Below are 18,924 nucleotides of genomic sequence, written 5' to 3' on the forward strand. Positions count from 1 at the left end.
TTCATGGTCCAATAGAAACTTGCATCACGTTTAAATTTATGCACAATATATGCTCATTTGTAGGTAAACCGGCTAGCAACGGTCGTCTCAGCAGGGGCGATCTCGCCCAAGTTACCGCAACCTATCAGACTCTGACCATCCTTCTCAACCCAAACACCGCGTCCGCTTTTCGAAATCTCCATCGGTATATTCCGCAAATGGATCCTGAACTACATATGGCATGATTCCTGTAAGACCAGGGATATGTAGGCAGCTCAAGAACCAGAGCTCGGTCAAAATTCTTCAAATCGTTTCATTCGGTCAAAAATTGGCCATCATATCTTTACCCGGCAACTCTTTCATCATTCCCGGGTAAAGAGGGGCAGCTGTTGATACCCAACTTTTTCCTATGTATACAGAATACTTTCACAATGGCATATACATGCATACATAAGCATACCCAAGTGTTTTAGTATTTTTCCGATCTTTTGAAGAGTTTTTTAAAAATTAATTTACTATCCATTTTAGCAGTACTAAATCCATAATTATTCCCAAAATCATCAATTTTGGTGAATAATTTATTTTATTCCTATATTTATACCAAAATATAGTTAAGATAATTTTTGTAAATTTTTACAAATTTATTTGGTATTTAAAAGACTAAATTGCATGCAATTGCAATTATAGCCTATTTTAAGATTAATAGCATTTCATAATTGTAAAATTTATTCCAGTATTTTTAAATTAATATTTGCGTATTATTAACTGGCTCAGTACTTTTAATTTGCTTTTAAAATCATTTTTTACAATTTTTATAAAATAAAAGGGAAAAACTGGCCATTTAACATTTAGCCTCATTTCATTTCAATTACAGCCTATTTACATTTCAATTTTATCCCTCAAATTAACCCAATCCTAACCCCCAACTGGACCGGCCCAATTTTATCTTTTACCCGACCCATGACCCAATTAAAAAAACCGGCCTGGTTTCCCATTTGATCCAGGTCGTTGATCATTTTGATCAACGGCCATAATTTCCCCTTTCCTTTTTAATTTCCCAAACACCCCTTACCCTAATCACTTTCACCTAACTAGCCGCCTTTGAATCCCTTCATCTCTCAAACTCTCTCAAAGGTTCTTCGGAACCCTAGTCGACCTCTACCCTTTTCAACTGTTACTCCATCGGAATCCATGGCTTCTTAGGTCATGGATGGCCTTTACTCACCCCCCCCTCCACCATCAAACCGTTGTTGTTTGAAGCTTCGAGGCCCGACTCTGATGGCTCTCTTCAGATCCTTCCCAGATCTGTAGTTCTATGGCTTCTCCGGCCATGCTCCGGCATATTCAAGCATTAGGAGCCTGATTCTAACTCATCCGACTCAAGATCGGACCTTCTTCCAAGCCTTTCTCATTTCTAGGGTTTCACTGAAATGAACTGCAAATGCCATCGCTGTCAGATACATGCAGACATGATAAAGGTGCCTCCAAACGAGCTTACTGCAACAAACTCGCCATGGTCGTTCGCTGCTTGGGGAATGGATGTTATCGGACCTATCAAGCCTGCCGCATCAAACGGGCATAGGTTCATTCTAGTGGCAATTGATTATTTCACCAAATAGGTTGAAGCAGCATCGTACAAAGCAGTGACTAAGAAAGTGGTAGCAAATTTTGTCTGCGGCCGCATTGTTTGTCGGTTCGGAATTCCGAAGTCAATCATCACTGATAATGGTTCCAATCTCAACAGGGACCTGATGAAAGCCATGTGTGAAACCTTCAAGATCAAACACAAGAATTCTACAGCTTACAGACCTCAGATGAACGGAGCTGTAGAAGCCGCCAATAAGAATATCAAGAAGATACTGAGAAAGATGATAGAAACGCATAAGCAGTGGCATGAGAAGTTATCATTTGCCTTGTTGGGATACCGCACCACAGTCTGCACATCAATCGGGGCAACTCCCTATATGTTGGTTTATGGTACAGAAGCAGTTATTCCCACCAAGGTAGAAATTCCCTCCTTAAGAATCATACAGGAGGCCGAACTTGACGATGCAGAATGGGTAGAGAGTCGCTACGAGCAGCTAGCTCTTATCGACGGAAAGAGAATGAATGCAGTTTGCCACAGTCAGCTCTATCAGAACAGAATGTCCAGAGCCTTCAACAAAAGAGTCAAGCCGAGATAGTTTACACCGGGGCAACTGGTGCTAAAGAAGATTTTCCCACATCAAGAGGAGGCCAAAGGGAAGTTCTCTCCCAACTGGCAGGGTCCATACATGGTTCACCGGGTTCTAACAGGAGGAGCCCTCATACTTGCGGAAATGGACGGTGAAGTTTGGCCGAAGCCGATAAATACAGATGCAGTGAAGCGATACTATGTGTGACTTTTATGCTTTCCTCATATGATGTAATTTGAACTACGCCTGACCTGATTCTCGTTTAAGAGGGGATATGTAGGCAGCCCTATGTGTTCGGTCAGACTTCAATAAAATTTTCATTTCCTCCCGCTATTGGAAACTGGGGCAGAATTTTGAGGAGGACCCTCAAAATTCCGAAGTGATTTCAGCCATTCGACGCAAGCAACCGTCGGAAGCAGCAGCCCGGTAAACTGGGGCAGAATTTTGAGGAGGACCCTCAAAATTTCGGAGCGAGAGAAGTTGCAGTATCTTGAACCACGTCGTTGTCGTCAGTTCATATAAAGAAAACTATTCTTAATTATGTATTTATTGTCACATTTCTTTACTAAATCATGCATGTTCATTACTAAAATTGCCTTGTTTACCAACGCTACCCCAATGATACGAACAGTATCACCAGATCAAAGCCAAGCAGGTCAAGCAAAGCCAGTGGGGATATGAACTAACTTTTCCCCTTTACAAACTCATGATTTTTTTTGGATGCAGGCACTTGAGTTGCAAAATCATCAAATATACTATAAACTCATGAGACTCACATTGCTTAGGAATATAACTCTCGAAACCGTTGCACTTACTCACAGCTATTGTCCGCACAAAATGCTCCCAGCAGACACAGTATCCCCAGCAGTCGCAATATCTCGATCCGCTACCAGCTAAGAAAATTCTATCATCATTTTGCCCCTTTACTCCCTGCATAAGGCTACCTTTCTGCCTTCCGAGGTTAAGCTCTACCTCCATCTGCATTTTCTGCATTGCATAAGGCTACCTTTCTGCCTTTCGAGGTTAAGCTCTACCTCCATCTGCATTTCTCTGCATTGCGTAAGCCTACCTTTCTGTCTTTCGAGGTTAAGCTCTACCTCCATCTGCATTTCTCTGCATTGCATAAGGCTACCTTTCTGCCTTTCGAGGTTAAGCTCTACCTCCATCTGCATTCCTGCATTGCATAAAGCTACCTTTCTGTCTTCTGAGACTAAGCACTGTCTCCATCCTGCATTGCTCTGTATTGCATAAACCTACTATTCTGCCTTTCGAGACTAAGCACTGTCTCCATCCTGCATGGCTGAAATATCGCCACTTTATCTCTCTTGCATCAGCTGAAATATCGCCACCTTTTATTTATGTCTTGCATCGGCTGAAATATCGCCACCTTCTGCATTTCATGGGCTGAAAGATCGCCAAATTGTCCAAAGGCGTCATTGTTCGGAGGCACCATTTGCATAGCCCGAGAACGCCATGCCATGGCCAGAGGACCACATTGTATCTCTTGCATATCATTATTCAAAGGCATCATAGTTTGGAGGCATCATTCTCATAGCCCGAGAACATCATTTCATAGCCTGCGAATCCTTTATCATACACTTCATGGCCTAGGACGTCATGGTCCGAGGACGTCATCCTAACCGTCCGAGGATAGTATTCATGGTCCAATAGGAACTTGCATCACGTTTAAATTTATGCACAATATATGCTCATTTGCACGTAAACCAGCTAGCAACGGCCGTCTCAGCAGGGGCGATCTCGCCCCAGTTCCCGCAGCCTATCTGACTCTGACCATCCTTCTCAACCCAAACACCGCGTCCGCTTTTCGAAATCTCCATCGGTATATTCCGCCAATGGATCCTAAACTACATATGGCCTGATTCCTGTAAGACCAGGGATATGTAGGCAGCTCAAGAACCAGAGCTCGGTCAAAATTCTTCAAATCGTTTCATTCGGTCAAAAATTGGCCATCATATCTTTACCCGGCAACTCTTTCATCCTTTCCGGGTAAAGAGGGCAGCTGTTGATACCCAACTTTTTCCTATGTATACAGAATACTTTCAAAATAGCATATACATGCATACATAAGCATACCCCAAGTTTTTTAGTATTTTTCCGATCTTTTGAAGAGTTTTTTAAAAATTAATTTACTATCCATTTTAGCAGTACTAAATCCATAATTATTCCCAAAATCATCAATTTTGGTGAATAATTTATTTTATTCCCATATTTATACCAAAATATAGTTAAGATAATTTTTGTAGATTTTTACAAATTTATTTGGTATTTAAAAGACTAAATTGCATGCAATTGCAATTATAGCCTATTTTAAGATTAATAGCATTTCATAATTGTAAAATTTATTCCAGTATTTTTAAATGAATATTTACGTATTATTAACTGGCTCAGTACTTTTAATTTGCTTTTAAAATCATTTTTTGCCATTTTTATAAAATAAAAGGGAAAAAATGGCCATTTAACATTTAGCCTCATTTCATTTCAATTACAGCCTATTTACATTTCAATTTTAGCCCTCAAATTAACCCAATCCTAACCCCCAACTGGAACGGCTCAATTTCATCTTTTACCCGACCCATGACCCAATTAAAAATACCGGCCCGGTTTCCCATTTGATCCAGGCCGTTGATAATTTTGATCAACGGCCATAATTTCCCATTTCCTTTTTAATTTCCCAAACACCCCTAACCCTAATCACTTTCACCTAACTAGCCTCCTTTGAATCCCTTCATCTCTCAAACTCTCTCAAAGTTTCTTCGTAACCCTAGTCGACCTCTACCCTTTTCAACTGTTACTCCATCGGAATCCATGGCTTCTCAGGTCATGGATGGCTTGTACTCACCCCCCTCCACCATCAAACCGTTGTTGTTCGAAGCTTTGAGGCCCGACTCTGATGGCTCTCTTCAGATCCTTCTCAGATTTATAGTTCTATGGCTTCTCCGGCCATGCTCCGGCATATTCAAGCATTAGGAGCCTGATTCTTACTCATCCGACTCAAGATCGGACCTTCTTCCAAGCCTTTCTCATTTCTAAGGTTTCGCTGAAACCCTAAGTTATTCGAGGTTCTTTCTCTGTTTGTTTGCTTATATATCTGTTGCATCTATGCTTTACTTGGCATTTAAAGTGTTTTCCCCACACAAAAAAATCAAAATCGTTTGTCTTCGATTTAGGGTTTCTGAAAGGTTTTTTTTCAAAAAAAACATCTTTCTGATTCTTACTCTTCTTTCTTTATGTGTGTTTGTATATATCATGCTCGTGTGACTTCTTTTACTATGCATGTACTGTCCTTCTACTTTTTTTTTATACATGATACTCCTGTGCTCATATGATTATCCTTGTTATGTTTTCATTACTCTTCTACTATATGTGTTTACTGTTAAGTTCTTCAATTTTGTTTGCTTTACTGGACTCTGTTCGTGTTCTTGCTAAATGTGTTTCATCTACCGCTTCTTAAGTTTGTATCACTTTTCTAGTGAACTTGCTTAAGTTCTGAGTTTTTCTCAAAACGTGTTCTCCATGCTCTTGATTGTGTATCATGTATGTTTGTTTCTCATGAGTCTCTAAAAGAGACCTCTGAGCCGATTATCTATCCTTTCATCTCTGCTTCTAATTAAAGTTGAAAACCCTAGGCTTTGGGTTTTGGCAAGTTTTATCTTGGACCAGGGTTCTACTTTGGGACCCTATACTCTCAGACTCATTATGAGTCTACAAACTGAACTTTTATCCCTTTGCTTATGATTCTGAACCTTTCTATGTTAGATTCTTTTCTAAGTAACATGACAGTTCTTTCTTGATTCACCTATTTGTGTGCTTTATATATGAGAAACTCTGCTTTCAAGAGGTTTTTACCAACTAATGATTGATTCCGAAATCCTCTAATGGGGGTTTGATTGATTGTTACTGATTTTCTTTGATTGAACCTCCTTTACCTTTTTCTGACTTGGTTCATTTGAATTGAATTTGTAATTTTGATTTCCCTAGCTGTTTGATTGATTTCCTTTCCTTATTTTTCACAAACCGTGTACCATTGGACTTTTGCCTTAAATAAACCCTGTGTATTTACCCTTCTTGTACTACTTTGGAAAAGATTTTAATCTAATTATTTCCTTAACTGTCTTCTACCCGTTTGAAATCAGAATCCCTTAACTGAAGGGAGATTTTGTGTGATTTATTGCAAACTATTCCCTTACCTTTTCTTACTTGTTTTCTGCACTATAAAAGGGGCACGGCCCTTCTGCACTTAGACACCTTGAACCTTCAGTTCAATACTTCGAATTCAACACTTTACACACGCACCTCTCAATTACAATACTCTTTCAACATTCTACTCTTTCTGAGATCTTTTGGAATTGTCTGCTTGCAACTTGGCTTTCTTAAGACTGCTTTTACTTGTTTGTTTTCCCTGAAACTGGTATGTTCTAATTTAACTTTTCTGCCTCACTCCCCTATATGTTTATTTACAGTTTCTGCAAGCTTGTTTACTTTACTGTTCACGTTCAGTGATTAATGTTAACTAGGTAAAAAATATTTCTTTGCATCTACTGTTTGTTATGAATTCCCTATGCCCCCACTCCTTTCTATGTGTTTGAGTTAAGATTCATGGCCTGACAGCATCCAAATTGCTGCTTACATCTGAACTTGATCCTCAATGGATATCAACTCTCAAAATGTGGCTAATAGGCTAGTCAGGGGTGTGCCAGCACTCCTGATTGTTGGGCATGACCACCAGCCTGTCATGGCCTTCCCCTAAATCCCCTCTATGCACTTACACTTACTCTTAAATTCTAAGTTCTGCCCCCCTCTTATGAGCCTTGCTTTGGGACCTTGAGTTCCTTCTGAACTTGGACATCTGAGGGCTGGCATTTCCACACTGCACTATGCTCTTAATTCTGCAATATTTGGGTTGTAAGCATTTCCCGGAGTCCATTTGAGGCTCTTGAGGAACTTTGACACATCCCAAATAAGAGAAGGCTTTGGAAACCTAATCCTGGAAGTTGGTTCACCTCATATTATTGGACCTTGAGTCTGAATTAGGCTCATTGGTTGTAGCTTAATTTCTGATGTAATTTTAGTTTTCTTAATTCATTCTGGTATGTACTATATTGTAATAACTTATGGGGTTCTAGTGAAAGGGGGGTCACTTATGTATGCAAAGGGTAGACAGCATCCTCATAGGTGTTACCATTTACAATTTCTGCACTTCTCCACTAGAAATCCTGCCTATAAGTTTTCCGCACCTCTGCATATATAGAAATCCTGCCTATAGTTTTCTGCATTCATGCACGTCATATAGAAATCCTACCTATAGTTTTCTGCATTCATGCACGTCATATAAAAATCCTGCCTATAGTTTTCTACATTCATGCACGTCGTATAGAAATCCTGCCTATAGTTTCTGCATTTCTGCATCTTATATCTATCATTAGGCAAACAGTCATAGGTTAAATAATAATCAATTGCATTCTAGATACCATGTCTATAGGACTCTTGCACTTTCATAATCGTTTAAAACGATAACACCTAGAAATCATGCCTATAGGAGTAACCTTTGAATCTGATTCGCTTATGTTATCTACAAGTTTAAAATCAGTTGCAATGTTGTCTAAAATTTGCGGAACTTTTGTTTTTTTTATAATCAGTAAGTTTTCTTTAAAATCAGAGCAAGCACTGTTAGATATCATGCCCATAGGTCTCACTTAGGCAAAACATTAGGTAATTAATTAACTGCATCAATCTTTGATAAATTACAACCAGGGAAGGCTAATTCGGACTCCTCATCTGAGAAATATGTGATGAATCAGCCTATCCCACGCTTTAATTTGACTTCAGACCATAACCAGTACAGGCAAGACATGCTAAACAATCTGTCTTTATATGAGGAGGCCTGTTTGAGCCCTTTAAACTGTTATGTGTTATCCCCATACCTGCCTTATATGTTTTGATTATCGCCCTAGAAATTTGTCCTTTTAAAACTCTGAAAACCAAATCTCCCTTCCCTTTAGGACTAGTAGTCCCAAATGCCTCTGGGACTGATAGGATTGGGCGGGTACTAGCATGCAATAAGTAATGATACTATTCCGCGCTTAGTACCTTAACGGGATGGGAAAGTGTAAATATGGATATGATGACTGGTGCGCAAATACCACGTGCAACCCCTCTTCTGAGGAGAGATTGCCGGGTATTGCATTGATGTGATCCATATTGCTTGTAAACCTAGGACCCCCTTTTCTTTTAACTTGTTTTATTGTCCGAACTATTTCTACTTTCCTTATTCTCTCCAAACTTTCAATTTTCTTGTAATAAGATGTGAAAATCCCCTTCTATTTGAGGCCCTTAATTGCCTACTTAATTATGTAAAGTCAAAATTGTAACATGGCCGGGAACCACACTAGTGGATCTTGTGGGGTGCCTAACACCTTCCCCTCGAGATAATTTCTAGCCATTACTCGAACTTTGGATCTTCAAACTCAAACCCTTCTTAGTGTCCTAATGCACTTAATCATTAGGTGGCGACTCTTCAACTTCCAAAACCCAATTCCCAAAAGGGAACGAGTTGTCCTCCTAAATGTCACAAGCCCGATTTCACGAGAAAAAGGGGGCGCGACATCGATCATGAGCACTGTTACTATCGTAAATCGCTCCCGGTTAATTACGATAATTTACTAGACGCACTCTCCCGAGTTACACTAGCTGGATTTTCTTACAGCTCACTTAGATCGCACCCAAGGTTTCGTTATTCCTAATCCCACCTTTAAACACTCAGTTATTGATTCCTCATATACTTTGGGAGCGGTGTTGTTCAACAACTACCTAAATATGCACTCTATCCCGAGTAATACATATTAAATAGGCACAGCTAATTGAGGATCCTATCAATTAACTACAACAAGAACGTAGTTGAACAAATAGAGATTAAACTGGGCAAACTATATTAACACAACAAGAAGTTCATCCCTCAACAGGTTCCATCAAAACCCTAGACTAAATAATTAGCTACTCATAATCGTGTTCATAATAACAGCAGCAAAATTCATCATGAATGATAAAAATAAAAGAAAGAAAGGTAGAACTCGTTGCGAATTATCCCCATTGCCTCTTACCTCTTCTTACCTCCAACAAAGCTATAAAAACCTTGATAATCTCTTTTTGGGCGAGCTGGACCTCTTATAGGTTAAGTGGAATTACCCCCAAACTTCCAAGTTTACCCCTAAACTTGTTGTGCTCCGGAGTGACTAGCGCAGCCGCGCTCGAACAGTGCTAGTGGCCGCGCATATGGCCAAGTGCACTGTCCCATTTTACTGCTCTAGCGCGGTCACGCTAAGGACGCGCTTGGCCTGCGCTAGAGTGGATCATCATTTTCTCTCTTCTTTTCTTTCTTCTTCCGCATGTACTCAGCTCTAAGGGGCTTTCTTTGCTTTAATTTAGCTCCAAACATTGTCCTAAGTCCTCATAAGCACAACTTGCTCCTGCAAAACATGATATTCACAATTAGAGCTAATTTATCGTCATTCAACCTTCCTAGAACGATGAAACATAGTCAAGTTGGGGCATAAATAGTCGCCAAACTACATGAATCTAGCCTATTATCAACACCCCACACTTAAATTATTGCTAGTCCCCGAGCAATCCACCATACTCTATAAAGGTTCCCTCACTAAGCTTTTCCCAAACGTCTCACACCAAGAACATATCACCAAAGTTGCGTCTAGTAGTGTAACATCTTTGCCTCAAGAGTCGACTCTCACGTGTCATGCAATATTCATACTTACTCAAATTACTCTATACAGAGGTCAACACTTACCTTTCCTTCATGAATCAAATGCCCTCGCATCACACAAGAGAGTAGTTCTACAAATAATAATATTAAGAACAATTAGGAACTTAGATAGACAAAATTCACTCACTCTCAGAAAGAACATTTATATGCCACAAAGATGCACCATATGCTTGCCCGTAGTGTACTACTCTACTAATTGAGCTCATTCAGTCTAAGATCAATTAGGACTTCATTTGGTTGTAATGTTGGCTAAGGGACGGGTAGGATACATTTGGATATAGTGACTAACCTCCGTAAGCACTTTTAATACAATCATTTTTGCATTCAGAACCATATTTATGTCAAACCAGACATTCCACCACACTTCTATTTATAATACCCCCAAACTCCTTTAGGTGCAATTGTATCAAGTCACCACGTATCAAGGACTAAATTTACTTATTTTTTTCTCTTTTTTTTTCTTTTTAAGTAACGTTTATTATTTCCTTTTTCAAAGCACTGCACCTTTTTTCTCTATTTCTTTGGTTCCACTCGAAAACCAAACCATCACCTCACACTTTAACATTTACATATTTCATAACCATTCAAGTGCTCATGGGAGGTATAGGGGTTCAAACAGATGGGCCGTTCAAACACTTGGGTAAGGTTTGTAATGTGGTTGCCAAAGAAACAGGCTTATAGGCTCAACGGGGTTAACTATGATGTATTGCATTTAGGTGGGTCTACTTTATATATTTGGCTTAATAAAGAAATGTCTATATCACTTCTAAGACTGAATAAAGCTACTATTTTGCTTTGCAAACACACAGAACAAGTTCTAGGCATCAAATGCAGAGCATAGAATACAATACAACTCGCATACACATGGCATATGACTCACTCTATATTGGCTTATCAAAACACTCTCGTTTGAGTATTCAAGTCAGTTACAAACATACAAATTAAGGCACTCTAACAAGAATCAATAACTGAGACTAAGCGTCACACTCTAGTGTCTACTGTGTTCAGGTGTATCAACGCTAAGGGCTTCTCTTCCTATTTCAGCTCATAGCCCATAAGTACCTACTAAAAACTAGAAACAAAATAAACAAAAACTAACTACACCCGGTTCAAGCAAAATCGTTGGAAAAGAATCGTGGCCCAAAGAAAAACCAATAGGGAGTTACTACACTACCTAAAATAGAAAATCTTTTTTGGTAGTTTCTTTAGACTTACTTCCCTCAAGAAAAATGTCTAAAAGATCCGTCATCAGGAAGAGTCCAACATATTTCTGGTTTTTTTATAGAGATTTTCTTGTCAACTTCGACCCTCAAGAACACCGTCGAAAAAGATCTGTCATCGGGACAAGTCGACTTACCTAGTTCGACTGCTACTCAAAACCACAAAAACAAAGAAAACATAAATCAATCAAGAAAAACAAGGAAAATATAAAACAATCAAGTTCTCACATATACATACATACATTGAAGTATCTCCCACCCCACACTTAAAAGGAAGACATGTTCTCATGGCATACAAAATAAAGAAATGTGAGGTAAAGGAACTTCCCGGATGGATCAATCTTGATCGGAGACCATCCCCGAGTCCAGATGACATGCACGACCTAGAGCTCGCAGCCAGCCCATTATTTTCTTCTCAGATTTAACCTGCTGGTTGGCCACCGCATCAACACACGTACCTAAGTCAGCGATCGAGGTACGCAACCCTGCCACCTCCTACTCTAAGGCTGTTAATCGGGTAACCCGACCAACCTTAGATGGTTCTGCAGCTGTTGCAACCTGCGCATGGGCAAGCGACTCGGCTCTTACTTTCTCCTTCTCATCCTCCCCTTTCTCAGATTCATCGGAGTCAATACTATCATCACCACCAGGTGCCACAGGATCCTTCCCATTAGTCACCTTATCAGCTCGAAACTTGGAGTCTCTCGGCACTATCCTATCCACATTCAAATTTTCCAGCACCCGAGCTGCCCTACAAATCCTAGTGACTAGTGAGGGGAAAAAGAAACCATACCTCTTCACCGAACAACGTGTAAATATATCCTCTTGAATAAGCTTGGCCACATCAAAGTTGTGAAAATTTATAAAGCACCAAATTAAAGCATCTTGAGGAGCATTCACTTCCGTGGTGTTGGAGGACAGGAGCAGACGGTTGTTGATGACATACAACCAGCACTTCCCTTCAAAGGTGAGTGCCACTAAATAGAACTTCTTCCCATATTTCATCCACACAATCTCCTTGCCAAGTACACATATGGTTTCAAAGAATCTCTCCCACTGAGTGTATTTCTTGCCATATAGTTCATAATAGTGTCCAACTCCTCCATCGGTGCGGGCAGCTAGTATATCCTCCGAATAGCCTCAACAGAGGCATCCACAGCCTTCTTGCGCATTGTTACTACACCATTCACATGTTCTTTTATGTTGGTATAGAATTTGCGTACAACCATCAAAGTCCCATCGTCCGGCTCTTCAAAGAAGATTTGTAGCCCACGCCTGACCAGCTCATTATACAAGTTGAGGCAGCCAAGTTGGAGCGACCCTATATCTATTCTCCTCTCCGGTAATGGTTTCTTAGAAGCCTTATCAGCAAAACGGTCCTGAGCCTTGGCAGAGACGAACCTGTTACTATTAAAAGGACGAGTAGGAGCTGACCCGCGCGCCCTAGAAGATCCAGCTTGACCGATGGATGAAGCACCAGTGGTTCGGCATTTTTTGGAAGGTGTCATAGTGCCTAGAAGAAGAATAGCATTAGCACAACACAAAAGGTGTGACTCAACTGCGGTTACTCAGACTTCACCCGCACAATTGGTCATAATTACCATTGACACTCACTATGGTATTTAAACAAACACTTTGTGGGAATCATTTACCGGAACCCCCAATTAAACATGTTGTAACCCAAGTACTACCACAATTAGCCCAAATTCACCCAACTAAGTTAAGAGATACAACTCCACAAACATCACCACCCACAAGCACTACGTAAACACTACAAATTACTTCTAAGAAAAGAGAAGAAAAATTACTACATAATTAAGAAGTGAAACGAAAATCCACAAAAATTGGCAAAAAGAAAACCTTACCTGCAGTGGGAAGAGATTGTGAGAAGTGAAGAAGAGTAGTGGAGGGATTGGCTTGAACCTTTTGGGGAATTGGGGCTGGGATTATTTGGGAATGGAGAAGAAGGGAATTTGGAGAAGAGGGGAATTAGGAGAAGATGGGAATTAGGGCTGAGATCGTGGGGTGGGGATAGGAGAAAATGGGAATAGTTAGGATGGTAATAGCTAGGGTGGGGGGAATAAACAAAATAAAACAATTAACATACAAAATAAGAAAATAAAAAAAATGTTAAGTTAAACAAATTGGCAGCTTGAACGGAACTAGCACGGTCGTAGCACGGTCTGAGCACGGCCTCGCTAGCAAAACAAAATGTTTAGCCATATGTGCAGTCACTAGCACGGGCACTAGCACGGGCGCGCTCCTTGGCAGAAAGATGAGGCAGAATGTTTGGCCATATGCGCGGTCACTAGTGCGGGCGCGCTCCTTGGCCTCAAAATTTTTCCACTTTTTTTACCTTTTCCTTCAGCGTCTGATGTTCTTGTCACTCGCCCAAGCTCACCTGCACTGGTTAGTACTTACCAAACTCAAAAATAACAAATACTAACTATACTAAAGTCACTATGCATTGGGTTGCCTCCCAACCAGCACCTTAGTTAATGTCGTGGCATGACAGTTACAACAAGTCAATGGGTTGCCTCCTATGCAGCACCTAATTTAACATCGCGGCATGACACAGATGAGCGCATTTAAGGCTCACTCGACCTCTGAGGTTCAGTCAGATGGATCACTGACACTTCCTTGGTTTCATAATGCCCACATACGGTTTCAATCTTTGCCCATTGACTCTAAATGTAGGGGAATCTTTCTCTGAGGCAATCTCTATGGCACCTGAAGGGAGCACTTCGACCACCCGAAATGGCCCAGACTATCGTGACTTGAGTTTACCCAGAAATAGCCTTAGTTGTGAGTTATAAAGCAACACCATGTCACCGGGATTGAAATTTCGCTCAACAATGTTCTTGTCGTGGAACCTCTTCATTCTCTTCTTTTATAACCTCGTGCTCTCGAAAGCAAGAAAACGGAACTCGTCTAGCTCATGCAATTCTATGACTCTATTTGTTCCCGCAGCCTCAATGTCCAGATTTAGTTGTTTCATTGCCCACCAAGCTCTATGTTTTAGTTCCACTGGCAAGTGACAGGCCTTCCCGAACACCAACTTGTATGGTGACATGCCAATTGGTGTTTTGAAAGCGGTTCTGTAGGCCTGGAGTGCATCATCTAGCTTTTTTGCCCAATCAGTTCTTGTGGCGTTCATAGTCTTGGTCAGCACACTCTTTATTTATCTATTCGACACTTCGACCTATCCATTGGTCTGAGGATGATATGGGGTTGCCACCTTGTGGCGCACATCGTACTTTGCTAGCAATTTCTCGAAGGCTCGATTCCAGAAGTGAGTGCCTCTGTCACTGATAATAGCTCTCGGGGTCCCGAAATGCGTGAATATATCTTCAAAAACCCCACCACCACCCTTACATTATTGGTGAATATCCTCTGCCTCAACTGAGTTTTCAGCAACTTCAAGTCGTGATAGATGATCAGCAATCTAGTTTTCTGTGCCCTTACGGTCACGAATCTCCAGGTCGAACTCTTGTAGTAACAGCACCCAACGAATCAGACGCGGTTTAGACTCCTTCTTCTCAATCAAGTACCTGAGAGTAGCATGATCAGTATATACAATTACCTTAGAGCCAATTAGGTATGATCTGAACTTGTCGAATGCGAACAGTTGGAAGCCCCCATTTTCATCAAACATCCACCACAGCCAGCATCTCCTTTTTAGTCACAGTGTAGTTCAGTTGGGCTCCACTCAATGTTCTACTGGCATAGTAAATTCGGTGCATCATCTTGTCTTTCTGTTGTCCTAGCACTGCCCCCACTACATAGTCAGTGGCATCACACATGAATTCGAATGGTTGCTCCCAGTCGGGGGCAACAATGATGGGTGTTGTGACTAGCCTCTTTTTCAACTCCTTGAATGCTACCCTGCAATCATCAGAAAACATGAAAGAGTAATCTTTTTCTAACAACTTACAAAGAGGTTTGGCAATTTTTGAGAAGTCTTTGATGAATCTCCGATAGAAACCGGTATGCCCGAGGAAGCTCCTGATTGCCTTGACTGATGTAGGGGGTAGCAGCTTTGCTATCACATCAACTTTAGCACGATCCACCTCGATTCCCTTGCTTGATACCCAGGGTCCCAAGATTGTACCCTCTTGTACCATGAAATGACACTTTTCCCAATTAAGTACAAGGCTAGTCTCAATACATCTTTTCAACACTCGGGTCAGGTTTGTAAGGCACTCATCGAATAAGTTTCCTACCACTGAGAAATCGTCCATGAACACCTCCATTATGTTTTCGACCATGCCGGTGAATATGGCCATCATGCACCTTTGCAATGTGGCGGGTGCATTGCATAGGCCAAAAGGCATCCTCCGGAAGGCATAAATCCCATATGGACATGTGAATGAGGTCTTCTCTCTGTCCTCTGGTGCAATGGAGATTTGGTTGTACCCTGAGTACCCATCCAGAAAACAAAAATAGGACCTCCCTGCCAGTCTGTCAAACATCTGATCAATGAAGGGAAGTGGGAAGTGGTCTTTCCGGGTGGCCAGATTCAATTTCCTATAGTCCATACAAATTCTCCAGTTGGTGATGGTTCTTGTAGAGATCAACTCATTGTTATCATTTCTTACCACTGTCATACCACCCTTCTTAAGAACACATTGCACCAGGCTAACCCAGTTGCTATCAGAGATGGGGAAAATGATTCTCGCATCCAACCACTTAATGACCTCTTTCTTCACCACCTCCTTCATGTTGGGGTTCAACCTCCTTTGGTGCTCCTTGGAAGTTTGTGCCCCTTTTCCAGTAGAATTTTATGCATACAGTATGCCTGGCTAATCCCCTTAATGTCTGCCATGGTCCACCCAATGGCAGTCTTGCACTCCGTGAGTACCTGCAAAAGTTGTTGTGCCTACACATCTAACAAACTAGATGAGATAATAACAGGTAATGTGGAGTTAGGTCCTAGGAATGTATACCTGAGATGGGCGGGCAGTGGCTTCAACTCCAGCTTTGGTGGTTCTTCTATGGATGGCTTGGCTGGAGGAGTTTCTCTGTTTTCTAAGTGCAGGGGCTCGAATTCAAGTGTTCTCTCCCAAACCCTCTGCCCTCTAGATCCAGCACCCATTCTTCCAATTCTTCCCCATTCACCTCATCTAAATTCACAAGACATGCAGCAAGAGGATCCTCAATAGTCAATGTCTCATCATCCTCTTCCACGATTACATCTACGGCATCAATAAGAGAACAATTGGCGAATTCACTTGGTCGCCTCATAGATTTCTGCATGTTGAATATTATCTCCTTATCGTTCAACCTCATCTTGAGCTCCCCAGTTTCACAATCAATGAGGGATCTCCCTATGGCCAAGAACGGCCTTCCCAAAATTATGGAAATTTCTTCATCCACTCTACAATCCAGAATCACAAAATCTGCAGGGAACACAAATTTTCCTACCTGTACTAACACGTCATCCAAAATTCCTGAGGGTCTTTTCACAGTTCTGCCAGCCAGTTGCAACAACATAGATGTGGGTCTAGCTCTTCCAATCTCCAACCTCTTATAGATCGCCAGGGGCATAATATTTATGCTAGCCCCCAAATCACAAAGTGCCTTGGCAAAGGAAAAGTTATCGAGTGTGCAGGGAATTGTGAAACTCCCTGGATCAGACAACTTCTCAACAACTGGTCTGCTCACCACAACACTGCAGGTCTGAGTTAGAGTCACTATGGCCAAATCTTGGAAGTCGAATTTTCGGGACATCTAGTCCTTCATCATTTTTGCATAACCAGACATCTCCTTCAAAGCATCAATCAATGGAATATTTACCTGGATTTGTTTCAACATCTCCAAGAATTTCTTGTATTGTTCCTCTTTCTGGTATTTGGCCAGCCTCTGTGGGAATGGTGCTGGAGGTCTCTTCTTCCCAATGATTTGGGGTTTCTCTTTGTCAGACACCACCTCAATTACCGATTCCTGGGCTGTCTCAGCTTCTTTCTCAGCCTCAATCTGTGTATTGGTTTCTTCCTGGGCAGGTTGTACTGTCACCTCTGTCAGTTTTGCTGAATCATCTAGCTTAATAGGCACTGGTACAAGTGTCTCAGCATGTCCGCTTTCTTGAGCTCTCTCTTGCTTCAGGTCTAAATCTCTACCATTACGTAGACTTACTGCCATTAGCTGCTTCGAGCCTTGATCTTTTGGATTTACCTGAGTGTCTACAGGCAATGTCCCATGAGGATGATTACTCAAAAACATCGAGATCTGGCCCATTTGCACTTCAATATTCTTTATGGCTGACTCATGTGCATCTACTCTTTCACTCATTTTCGCATTTGACCCAATAACCTGCTGCATCATTGCCTTGAGTCTAACAAACCCATCTTCCTGTCTCCCACCATGTTGTTGCTAAGGAGGATGATAACCCTGCTGCTGATTTTGGTTGTTGTATCCCTGTGGCCTTTGGTAGGGCGCCATATTATTGTGAGGTCGCATGGCTACCATATTTCCATTTTGTATTGTGGTTGGACTGGCATGTATGACTGATTCTGCGGGCCCCAATTCTGACCACCCTATCTCTGGCCCCCATAATTAGACACATAATTCATGTCATTAGGGTAATGATGATGATCATTTTCCGCATTCCACTGGCTACCAATTGGCTGACTAATGCAAGATGTGCATAAGCCCCCATTGGTTTTATCTACAGTGTGCACATGCTGCTTCTGCCCTGACTCTTCCACCTTTTTGGTGAGTATGCTTATTTGTGTCATTAAGGTGGCCATATTTTTAGCAAGAGGGTTAGCTGGATCTAAGGGCACTGAGTGAACTACTAGAGTGATAGATGCATTCCTGGTTGTCCACCCCGAATTCTGTGCCATCTTGTCAAGCAAGATTTGGCTTTCTCTCCATGTTTTGCTTAAGAATGTCCACCAGCTGAAGCATCAACATTAGCCTTTGCGCTATCTATTAGACCCATGTAAAACCGATGCCCCAACATCCGGTCTGGAATACCGTGGTGCGGACATATAACCAATATCCCTTTGAATCGTTCCCATGTTTCTTGCAACGTTTCCATTGGTTTCTGTTTGAAGCTCAAAAATTCATCAATTTGCTGAGTAATCTTGTTAGGTGGATGAAACTTATTCACAAATTGCTTGACTAATTCTTCCCAAGTCGTGATGGAATTAATAGGGAGTGAATTTAGCCAAGTCTGGGCAGCACCTGTCACTGAAAATGAATACAACAACAGCTTTATTGCTTCCTTAGTTACGTTGGGCTGCCTTTGAGTTTTGCAGATTGACAGGTTATTCTTCAAGTGATGTTGAGGATCTTCAATGTATGACCACAAAAATAGTCACTTGTTTTGCAACAAGTGCAGCATGTTGTTTGTGATTTGAAAAGATTCAGCCTGTATCTGCGGGACTAATATCGATATGGCCAAATTCTCTGTTGTGGGTTGTGCCCAGTCATATAGAGGAGCCTCTGGCACTAGAGGCGCCACTACCTACGCAGCTGGTTCTACCACGTTATCCCCATTGTTGTCTTTGTTGTTTACCTGGTCTGCCATGTCTGGTTCAGGTTGTTTAGTTGATTGTTGTTGTTTGTTTTTCCGGTTGGCCCAATTCAAGTCCTTGAAAACTTTCTCGGGATCTGATAATGCTTCAAATACTTCACCAGTTCTCGATGAGTTTCTAGGCATGCACTTGTACAACCAAGTTAACAAACGTTAAAATTTCAATGTATGGATTGAAAATAGAGAAAACTTAATACACTAAGAATTTTTGTATTT

At 41.3% G+C, this 18,924-nt stretch overlaps 1 protein-coding gene and 1 non-coding gene across 2 annotated transcripts; one reads left to right on the top strand and one right to left on the bottom strand.

Moving 5' to 3' along the window:
* Positions 1–15,897: 15,897 nt before the first annotated feature.
* LOC138879091 (uncharacterized) lies at positions 15,898–16,898 on the bottom strand. Its single transcript, XM_070158666.1, has 2 exons — positions 16,260–16,898; positions 15,898–16,029 (listed from the first exon to the last, which is right to left on the bottom strand). The coding sequence occupies exons 1-2, from the start codon at positions 16,896–16,898 to the stop codon at positions 15,898–15,900; spliced, it is 771 nt and encodes a 256-aa protein (XP_070014767.1).
* A 1,244-nt stretch (positions 16,899–18,142) lies between these two features.
* Positions 18,143–18,254, top strand: LOC138880561 (small nucleolar RNA R71). Its single transcript, XR_011403295.1, has one exon. It is a non-coding gene; the product is annotated as a small nucleolar RNA R71 (small nucleolar RNA).
* Positions 18,255–18,924: the final 670 nt, after the last annotated feature.

This window comes from Nicotiana sylvestris, chromosome 10 (assembly GCF_000393655.2).
Source record: "Nicotiana sylvestris chromosome 10, ASM39365v2, whole genome shotgun sequence".
Taxonomy (NCBI): Eukaryota; Viridiplantae; Streptophyta; class Magnoliopsida; order Solanales; family Solanaceae; genus Nicotiana; species Nicotiana sylvestris.

What these genes read in the sequence shown, in the direction of transcription:
- LOC138879091 (XM_070158666.1), bottom strand. Translation starts at nt 16,898, where the DNA reads ATGTCCCGAAAATTCGACTTCCAAGATTTGGCCATAGTGACTCTAACT. An exon ending in GGGAAGAATTGGAAGAATGG is followed by an intron (nt 16,030 to 16,259) that starts GTGCTGGATCTA and finishes CAACTTTTGCAG; the next exon opens with GTACTCACGGAGTGCAAGAC.